The sequence below is a fragment of the Otolemur garnettii genome, unplaced genomic scaffold (genome assembly GCF_000181295.1).
Source record: "Otolemur garnettii isolate 467f Iridium unplaced genomic scaffold, OtoGar3 scaffold00032, whole genome shotgun sequence".
Taxonomy (NCBI): Eukaryota; Metazoa; Chordata; class Mammalia; order Primates; family Galagidae; genus Otolemur; species Otolemur garnettii.
In genome coordinates, this window is record NW_003852427.1 from 8,224,537 (window position 1) to 8,235,645 (window position 11,109).

The 11,109-nt window shown below is 36.9% G+C and overlaps 1 protein-coding gene across 1 annotated transcript in view; it reads right to left on the reverse strand.

Moving 5' to 3' along the window:
* Nucleotides 1–4,647: 4,647 nt before the first annotated feature.
* Nucleotides 4,648–11,109, reverse strand: part of DBR1 (debranching RNA lariats 1) — an 11,014-nt gene continuing 4,552 nt past the window's right edge. The window contains exons 4-8 of the mRNA XM_003789423.3: nt 10,354–10,439; nt 9,452–9,676; nt 7,020–7,100; nt 6,635–6,780; nt 4,648–6,154 (exon numbers count right to left, since the gene is read on the reverse strand). Of these exons, the coding sequence (XP_003789471.1) occupies nt 5,458–6,154; nt 6,635–6,780; nt 7,020–7,100; nt 9,452–9,676; nt 10,354–10,439 (1,235 nt within the window). The 3' untranslated portion in view covers nt 4,648–5,457. The remainder of the gene's footprint in view (nt 6,155–6,634; nt 6,781–7,019; nt 7,101–9,451; nt 9,677–10,353; nt 10,440–11,109) is intronic.

The following is an 11,109-nucleotide window of genomic DNA, read 5'->3' on the forward strand; positions in this document are numbered from 1 at the left end:
CAACCCCTTACCCAGCTATTTCAACAAATATTTCTTGGCCAGCCATGGTGGCTCCTGCCTGTAATCCTAGCACTACTGGGAGGCTGAGTGGGGGTGGACTGCCTGAGCTCACAGGTTTGAGACCAGTCTGAGCCAGAGCAAGACTTTGTCTCTAAAAGTAGCCAGGCCTTGTGGCAGGCCCCTGTAGTGTCATCTGCTTAGAAGGCTGAGGCAAGAGAATCACTTGAGCCCAGGAGTTTGAGGTTGCTGTGAGCTATGACACCATGGTACTCTACCAAGGGTGACAAAGTGAGACTCTGTCTCAAAAAATAAATTAATTAATTAATAATTCTTGAATGAATAAATGAGTGGTTAGCCTAGGTTGATAGGGAGGAATTAAAGGAAATCATAATAAGTAAAGTCTTATTTATCTTACTTGCTTTTTTGCCCATCCTATTCTACTACAGTGTAAGCTCATTAGCACTTAGGAGTGTATGTATCAGTCACAGTATTTTGGGTGAAAACACAAAAACTCATGCTGTCTAAATAAAACAAGTGAGGAGTTTACCAGAAGGAGATAAAGAAATAGGAGGTTGGAGATTTGAAAATGAAACGAAGGTTGGAAAATTAGGCTAAGAGCAATTCTGAGGACGTAGAACAGATAATAGAAACCACTCCATGGTTTTGCCAGGGTACTGCCCCTAGAGCTAATGAGCACCAACCATTTTCATCTTTTTATCTCTCTGATAAAGATTCATACTCCAAGAAAGGAGCATCCAGCTGGTATGACTTGAGTAACATGACTGTCCATGGACAGGTAAGAGCTGGATATCAGTGCAGTAGAGGTGATTCCCAATCACCCAATCATTGGTCATAGGGCCAAAGCTATGACCAGAAAGAGGAATGGAGGCTTGCAGTGTAAAAATCAGTAACTTTCACGACTTACAAGTTTTAGATTTCTACTACTTTAAAGGTTCACCTCAGATATCACTAATTCAAATATTAGGATACACTGGAAACTAATGAAAGGAGAAGGAAGGAGAAAATCTGATGACGGGGTTTCAAATGGGAGCAAGACATCCCTGAGTATACCTCTTCATATGGTTTTCACTTTGGAAACATGCATATGCCTTACAGATTCAAAACTAAAAGAAAAAAGCATACGAGATTAACTTTATTCTTAGAAAATATACACTGCTCTGCATCTTACTTTTTCACTTAATAACCTAGAATTCACTCCATATCAGTTTATGAGAATCTCTCATTCTTTGTTTAAAAATGTACAATTGAGGGCAGCGCCTGTGGTTCAGTAAGTAGGGTGCCGGCCCCATATACCAAGGGCAGCAGATTTGAACCCGGCCCTGGCCAAACTGCAACAAAAAGTAGCCAGGCGTTGTGGCGGGGGCCTGTAGTCGTAGCTACTTGCAACTCGGGAGGCTGAGGCAAGAGAATGGCCTAAGCCCAAGAACTGGAGTTTGCTGTGAGCTGTGACAGCACAGCACTCTACCAAGGGTGACAAAGTGAGACTGTCTCTAAAAAAAAAAAAAAAGTACAATTGAGTGGTTTTTAATATTGTGTAACCATCACCATAATGTTAGAACATTTGTATCACCCCAAAAAGAAACTCTGTATTCATTAGCACTCATTCCTCCTTATACCCTAGTCCCTTCCCTCAGCTCTAGGCAACCAACATACTGCCTCAATGGTTTGCCCTATTTTGAACATTTCATATAAAAAGTATCATTCATGTGGATTCTTGTGTCTGGTTTCTTGCACTTAACAAGTTTCCAAAGTTCACCCATGCACCATGTATTAGTACTTCGTTTCTTCTTATTGCTGAATATTTCATCGTATGGTCATACCTCCACTTATTCATCATCAGTTGACAGACATTTGGGTTTTGCTACTGATTGGCTGTCATGAATAACATGTTATGAACAGTTCTGTATACAATTTGTGTCCTGCATTTTTAAAGCCTTCATATTACACCATTGGATATTTGATCCACCAATCCTCTCTGGTGAACATTTAGGTTTCTAATCTCTTGCTCTTGCAAGTAATGCTACTGTGAAAAATCTTGTGTTTATGCTTTGTCAAGGGGTACCTTTAGAACTGATTCCTAGAAGTAGGATTACTGTTTATATATTTATGTTTTGTGAAGATGAACCCTTTGTTGGTGATATGAGTTGCAAATACTTTTTCCAATTTGTCATTTAACTTTGTTTAGGGTGTGTTTTGTTTGCCATGTAAGTTATCTATTTTTATATATGCTTAAAATGTATCCGTTGTTTAACTCTTTACATTTTGACCTATAGTTACAAAGACTTTCCTCAATTACAAGTTAGAAGGAAATTTACTCTTTTTTTTTGATCTGGTATTTATAGAGTTTCATTCTTCACATTTAGATCTCTGATCTATTTGGAGTTTATTATGGTATATAAAGTATAAACCCAAGTTTCTTTCTTTCCAAATAAGTATCCAGATGTCCAACCTTATTTAAAACATCCTCTTTTTTTCTCAATTTGAAATGCCACTTAAATCATACACTACTATTTTATGTATGTTTGGGCCTATTTCTGATCTTTCTAGTCCATTTATCCATCCCTTCATGCACCAGTATTACATTATTTTAATTTTACAGGCTTTATGGCATAGTTTAATATCTGAGATGGCCAGTATACCTCCATTGATTTTGGGGAGATTTTCCTGTCTGTACTGACTTCTCCATATAAACTTTATTATTTTGAGATAGAGTTTCACTCTATCACTCAGGCTACAGTATCATGGCATCATCATACCTCATAGCAACCTCAAACTGTAGGGCTCAAATGATCCTTCTGCCCCAGCCTTCTGAGTAGCCAGGACTGCTGCCACAATCTTTTTTTTTTTTTTTTAAGCAGAGACTGGTCTTGTTACTCAGGCTGCTAACTCCTGAGCTCAAGCAATCCTCCCACTCCAGCCTCCCAGAGTTATAGGATTACAGGTGTGAGCCACCACACCCCAACCTATCTCCATATGAACTTTAAAGTATTGATATTTTGGCCAGGATCATGTTAAATTTATGTTAACTTGAGAAGAATTGATATCTCTAAAATTATCTATCCAAGAATAAAAAATGTTTCTCCATAAAATGTACTTTTTTATTTTTCAGCTGTATCTTAAGGTTTTCTTCATTATTTTTTCTTAAATGTTTCTTTCTTTGCGTATTGTTTTAGGTCACTGGTACCTGTGTGAAAATTGTTGATTTGTGTTAATTTTATATCTTACTACTTTACTGAGGTATTAGTTTGAGTTTTGATTTTCTTTTGTTGTCCACCAAAACTATCAGGTCACCAGTACACAGATGCCTTTTCCTTGGAGATTCTGATTCCCCTCATTGTGATTATCTACTTGTTTTGCTCTTCTCAATACAATGTTAAAATGCAATGAAGGTAGTGGGTATCCTTGTCTTGTTTCATGGCTTAGATGTGAATATGCAGTGTTTTCTCATTAATCTAGATTGTTTTATTTTGTAAAATCAGAAATGGGTGTTCAGTTTTGTTAAAGGCCTTTTCATTATCAAAAGAAATAATATTTATCTTTAGATATATTAACGTGAATTTTATGAACAAACTTCTTTAAAGTTTTGCAAGGCAAGTCTTTAATTCTGATGATCCCTTTTGTTTTTTTTTTTCTTTTATTAAATCATAACTGTGTACATTAATGCAATCATGGGCTACAATGTGTTGGTTTTAGACTTCTTAATATTTAACCATCTTTGTCCCAAACTGTATCATCTTAAAATGTGCTATAGATTGCTTGCTATAATTTGGGCTTTTTTGTGTACGTGTAAACATTTTTCAGATTTAGACATGTCACTTGCTTCATAAAAAGAAACTAAATTTTTCTCATTTTCTGTATTTTGGAACAGCTTATATAACAGTAGAAATTGTGTGGCCTTGAAAAGATTTAGTAGTTTCCTCCTAAAACCATCTGGACCAGATGTTTTGTGTGGGGCAGGGGATTTTTTTTTTTTTTTTTTTTAATATTTGTGCTTTCTTAATTAGGTAATCCAGAGGATTATCCTTTTTCCCATTTATTAACTCTAATATTTGTTTTATATCTAGCCACCTTCTGCTTTTCTCTTTAAAATGTCTGGAGAAAAAATATTGAATATCAGAATTTATGGATTACAACGAAATCAACAATTGGGGAAATTCATAGCTTTACATCCTTCATGTAAATAATAATTTTTTCAAGTGGATTAAATATTCAACTTAAAAAAGAAAATAAATTAAAAATTAGAAAGAAATAAAAACCCCAGGGTGCTAGCCAGGGGTGTCCAATCTGCATCCAGCACCCAGGGGCTGCATGCTGATTTTGTGAGGACATTTTTTGCTTATCTGTGGTGTCAGCTATCATGAAAAGTATGCACAGTCCTTTTTTTTTTTTTTGGCTACTCAAGTTTCTTTAGTGTTTGCATATTTACTGTGTAGCCCAAGATAACTTCTTCTAATGTGCAACAAAAAAGAAAAAGGTTGGACACCCCTATCAGACCTAAGTCAAATGCAGACATGCTAGAAGTCAACTGCAAAGTGACTCTTGGATTTGGACTACAGTGGGATGATGAGATTCTGGGACAATCTTTGGATTCCATGGCTCCTAATTACAAAGAACAGAGCACCAGTCTTCTCAGGCAGTCCAGGCATTTTAACCAGAGACAGCACAGAGGTAGAATTTTCCTATATGGATCTTCAAAAATACTTTATTACTAGTAATCCATCATGCAGCACGAGGAGCAGCATTTGTGCAACTTGATCCCTGCAAATAGTGGGGTGAACTATGCCAAAACTGACCTGTCCACAGTTACTATCGTTACACAAAAATTAAAGATCAATCTAAAATACACTATGCAACAGTAACTTGATGCTAATCTCAGCAATGAAGTGTAAGATTTTGTCTACCAATATATAATATTTATGATAATTTATTTCCTAATATCTTATCTGCTATCTTCAATTTCAATTTTTATTTGACAGACATTAAAAGCCGACTAGGGAAAACACTTATAATAAATGAAAAGAATGCATACATAATTATATGTACAATAATGACTTCAATTTGTAAAACAAAATATAATATTTTAAACACCAAAATGTTTACAGTAATATCTCCTTGGAGGCAAAAATCCCTCTTACTCATCTTTATAGTCCCATATTACAGAAGAGTGCCTGGTACAAAGTCAGTGTTCAATAAGTACTTGCTGAACAAATGAAAGGGAATACTGTGTATCTTCCCCCAAAAGGTATCTAGTCAAGTAAATATATAAAAATTTAATATGTATCTGAAACATACAAAGGCCTAAAGTCAATTTCTTACTAAAATTCTCTTATATAACTTCATTATTACAAAATTAAGCCTTTAGTCAAAAATCCAACTCTAAAAATATGCTTTCAAAAATCACGTATCTACATAGAATACTAAGGCAAGTACAGTGTCTTAAGCTGCATAGTCATCATCATCATCTACTGCAGCATAGATGGCCTGATTCCTCCTCTTGATTTTCTTTCTTTGTTCAGGTTCATGTTCATCACTCAACCTCTTCAATGGCACCTTGGTTAAGTCCTCCCCATCCCCTGACTCCACAGCCTCATCACATTTTCCCTCTGTAACAACTGGGGAACCCAATGTATCGTCAGAAGATACCATCATGGAACTTGGCAAGATCCTGACATCAGAGAAGCTTGTAGAAAAGTCAGAAGCTCGATCAGACGGTTCTACAGATGGTGTATTCACGTCACTGTGTGCACTTACAATACTATCTTCATCTTCCTCCTCTTCATCTAACATTATTTCATCTGGATTAATAGAAGACAGAGCAGATGTGTCTGTGTTGTATTCACTCCTATCTTCTCCAGAATCATTACTCTCCACACCATCCTGCTCTTCATATTCACCACAAAACTGATGTTCTTCCTTGGCCTTCTGAAGCCTAACATTGAGATCTGTGATGCCAAGCTGAGCACAAAATTCAGTAGTCTGAGGATTGAGCCTATGAACCAGCTGCATTTGTGTCTGTGGCTTGCTAGGGTCATAACATGCAGCTGTTATACTGAAGTTACATGGAACTTTGAGGTCATGATTCAATTTTTCCAAAACTTCCTTCATAGCTTCTTCTGTTGCACTATAATCCCACCTATCAAAATTCAAAATAATAGCTTTTTACAGTTTTCAGCTTTAAACAATAAATGATGAACTCTAACTTAGACCTCAGGTGCAAGGATAAAAAAATAAGCTATCTGTCAAAATTCCATTTAGTAAAATTATAGTTAATTTAGCAAGGAACCGTTTAGAAATAAAAATAATTCTCAGAAAAAGCCATCTTTAACATATACCCCAAGTGTGAATAAATTATTTTACTGTGTGAAGTAAATCTTCACTATATTACAATTTTAGGGATACCTTTTCACTTATAAACTTACTTGAGTTAATATTCGAGCCTAACTTCTTGTCTCTCTTAGATAGAAAACCTGTAGTTTTCTATACTTATGCCAGTCAGTAAACCTTTAATTATGTTCTGACACTGATTCAGCAATTCCCTTGCTTAAAGACAACAATAAAGATAAAAATTATGCACATGATGAAGAAGGCAAGTCCTAAATGAGGTCAGATTTACCTTGCATGCAGGCCGTTATTTTCAGGCATATTCCATAGGTGCCCAGTCACATTAATAAGATCGTCAGTAGCACTGAGAATAGTGAGCCATTCAATATCATACTCCAAGTAATCAGGAGCACTGGGGTCATGTTTTATTTCTAACACCTATAGGCAGAAAGAAATAATTTTAAGAAATACATCTATATTTTTAACAGTCTAAGATTTTTTAAATATAACTCAATAAAATTTAAAAAGAACTTAAATTATTTAACTAAAACATGCCCAAAGAATCTCAAAATACATAAATTACAAAGAATACAAATAAATTCTGAAAGGAAAATTAATGATTTTTTTAATCACTGGAAGAGTAAAGCTATATTATAAAATTACTTAATTCATTTTACCTGAAGAAAGTCTCTATGTGGTAAGCATTTGTCCAAGGCTAAAAATTTGGTTGCTTTGGCTGTCTGTTCTTTATCCTTTGCCTAGATAATATAAACCACAATTTAAGAAAAAATGTCAAAATATTACAGGTAATACAAAACACTGGATAATACAAAAATAATCTTTGGTACACAAACCCCTAAGTTGTGTGTCAAAGGAGTAAGTATTACTGTCCAAAACAAGTTAGTTATATCTATACCCACTTGTGCCATGATAGGAAAGACATGTAACCTCTCCAGGCTTCAACCTCCTTATAAAATTCACAGCAAAAACTGACAATGATAATAATGTTAAAGCATATAACACAAGGATTAAAGATAACAAAAAAACTTAAAAGTAAACTGGCAGAAATAAAACTATGCAATTTTACAAGAAAGCATAGGAGGCCGGATGCAGTGGCTCTTGCCTGTAATCCCAGCACTATGAGAGGCCGAGGCAGGCAGATCGCCTGAGCTGACGAGTTTGAGACCAACCTGGGCCAGAGCGAGACCCTGTCTCTAAAAATAGCTGGGCACTGTAGTGGTCACCTGTAGTCCCAGCTACTTGAGAGGATGAGGCAAAAGAATTACTTGAGCCCAAGAGGCTGAGGTAGCTGTAAGCTATGAGGCCACAGTACTCTAGTGAGGGTGACAAAGTAAGACTCTGTCTCAAAAAGAAAAGAAAAGAAAAAGAAAACAGGAGAAAGTCTCTGTAACCTTGGGTTAGGCCAAGATTTCTTATGTACAATACCAAAAGCCAATGTCATATGTCCATAGAGTAAAGTACTTATATGTGCTACAACATAAGAGAGTCAAGTAAGTTTAGAAAGTGCAAACTTGCCCGGCGCCTGTGGCTCAAGTGGCTAAGGTGCCAGCCACATACACCTAAGGTGGCGGGTTCAAATCCAGCCCGGGCCTGCCAAACAACAATGATGGCTGCAACCAACAAAAAAAATAGCCAGGCATTGTGGCGGGCGCCTGTGGTCCCAGCTACTTGGGAGGCAGAGGCAGGAGACTTGCTTGAGCCCAGGAGTTGGAGGTTGCTGTGAGCTAGGATGACACAGCACCACACCAACCGGGACAGATGAGGCTCTGTCTCAAAAAAGAAAAGAAAGTGCAAACCATCACATTCCACTCTTGAGAAAGGCAATGTCTGCTACCGTATTAAAGACTCAGAGAAATTCTACACATGAGTCCAAGAAGAAATCTCTAACTCTGTTGATAACCCAGCATTTTCTAAACACTTTCACTATGTACATACTTTATGGGAAAGTCTGAGTTCAGCCAGAGTTAGAGGTGAAAGGAAGAATGCATACTTCCATAAAAGACTGATTGTAAGTACCTATTTACTCTCCACTTTCCATCAAGCACCATCATCCATGTTACTCATAGAAAAAAAAACTCTGGGTATTGTTCTAGACTCCCTCCTCCCTCAGACACCAAATCTTAACAATCTGCTCCCAACATCTCTCTAAAACCTGCTTCATTCTCTGTAGTCTCTCTTTACCTTTAGTGAGACCCTCCTCTTTTGCTCTGCTCTCCATTTTACATCACTCCAATCCATACATGTACCTCCTGCCAAACTAATCTTTCTAAAATGAAAATTTGATTTTATCACTTCCCAACTTCCCTAAAACCCAAACTCTAGGGCATGGCCCAGAAAGCAGTTATGATCTTGTTCCAGTTTCATCTGTCCCTATGCCTTAGCCATAGGAACTCTTTAAATGTACCAGGCTCTCAAACCTCCAGGTCTTGCACCTTGGTTCCGTGAACTAAAATCCCCTTATAGTCCGTTTCTTACTGGCACTTCAAGACTCAGCTCAGTCATCAATTCCTTTCAAAAACCTTCTCTATCTTCATCTTTCCCCCCATCCTCCCACAGTCTGATGTAGGTAGGCCCATAACGTCTTAGCACTTTTCTGTTATTATATATTTTTAGACACAGGGTCTTGTTCTGTTTCTGTATTCTCGGCTGGAATATAGAGGGATTATCACAGATCACTGTAACTTCAAACTCCTGGACTCACAATCCTCAAATCTTAGCCTCCTGAGTAGCTAGGACTCCAGGCACACTACCTTACACCCAGTTAATACTATTCTAGTTTTTGTAGAGATGGGCTCTTGCCATGTTGCCCAGGCTGGTCTTGAACTCCTGGGCTCAAGCGAGTCTCCTGCCTTGAATTTCCTAAGTGCTGGGATTATAGCCGTTAGCCTTCACAGCGAGTACCCGCTTTTCCATCAAACTTATTAATACTATTTTATAATTGTTTGCTTCTCTCTTCCCCCGCTTTGGATATGGATCTACTCACAAGAAGTTGTCTTTTATTTCTTTCTCTAGCTTCACAACTGTGCCAACAGTGCCTAATCTATAGATGATCAGTGTTTGTTAAATGAAAGAATATTATGCTTTGTACCTGATGCTGCATCAAGGCTGCAAACTTCACATGAAGGTGTGCAGAAAACCAGTAAGTAGGTTTTAGGTGCTCTAAAAGCTCTGACGCAGCAGGACTTCCTAATGTGTTATTCTCCACTTCTTGTCGGAAAAAAGATTTAGTCTTAAGAAGTTGCTTCTTATTTCCATAATGATATATACTTCTTGGCCAATCATGAGATAAGAATATATCTATAGGCTGCTTTAGCTTTAAAAACAGAAAAGGAAGAAAACTCTTAAAAACAGATTAATAAAAACAATCTCCTCCATTCTCTCCACCACCACATAACCATTCAACCCACCCAGAGCTCTAGATTTCTATGTAATTCATTCTAAGGACAGTTTATTTAAGGGAGTCATAAAACTACTACCCTATGCATTCATGTAGGCAAACAGAAGCAGCTATTGCTCTCCCTCATAAATCACTCTATTTTCTGAAGCAAGAGAAGGCAACAGAGATACATTTTGATTAAATTGCCAATCAGCCATGGTCTTTAGCACTGAATTTCTACAATATGTAATAGCAACAGTTCTTTTCCCTTTTGATTAAAGAAAAAAATTACTCTTTTGAAGATCAAAGGACACAAGACCTCATGAGACCTCTGACATAATTAATACAGTAAACCCAAAGATATATCAGGCCTTACCCTAGGTAATATTTAAAATCATTAAATGTTTTATTATTACTCACCAAAATAAATTCATTACTATTAAAGTAAAAAGAAATGTTCATGTGTGATCTTCCCCCAAATAACTCAAGATTCAACTGGTAGAAATAGTAAAGTGTTCTTCTTATAAGTAGCATACTAATATGATGAAAATACATTTTGGTATGGTATTACTTTAAAAATTTTTCAAGTCTGCCTCAATGTACTCTTTACATACCTGTTTTAACTTATAGACTTCAATGTTTCTCACATGATATATACTCCTTATTGTAGATGAATTATAAGGGGGGCACTCAAAATGACCTTAGGTTGAAGAAGAAAAATAAGCTATATTCAATTCCCTTAAATATCACAAATACAAACACACACACACACTTCTCCAAAATTGATGTTTGTTATCAGTGCTTTATTTAAAACACTGCTCTTAATATGCTGGTATTTTCTACTAATAATGGACCACAAATCATAAATCAAAATAATTAGAGGGCTTGTGACTTTTAAAGTTAAATTATGTTTAATTATGAAATATACTATATATATACATAGTTGAAAATTGAAAAGATACCACTAGAAAGATAGAGTAGGCTCAGCACCTATGGCTCAAGTGGCTAAGGCGCCAGCCACATACACCCAAGGTGGTGGGTTCAAACTCAGCCCAGGCCCACCAAACAACAATGACGGCTGCTACCAAAAAATAGCCGGGCATTGTGGCGGGCACCTGTGGTCCCAGCTACTTGGGAGGCTGAGGCAGGAGACTCGCTTGAGTACAGGAGTTGGAGGTTGCTGTGAGCTGTGATGCCACGGCACTCTACCCAGGGGGACAGCTTGAAGCTCTGTCTCAAAAAAAAAAAAAAGAAAGATAGAGTAAAAAGTATCCCTTAAAACAACAAAAAGTGACAGTAAATCAATGGTTGCCTAGACCTGGGGTAGGAGTGGGGATTAACTCAAAATAGGCATACTTGGAAGGCTGAAA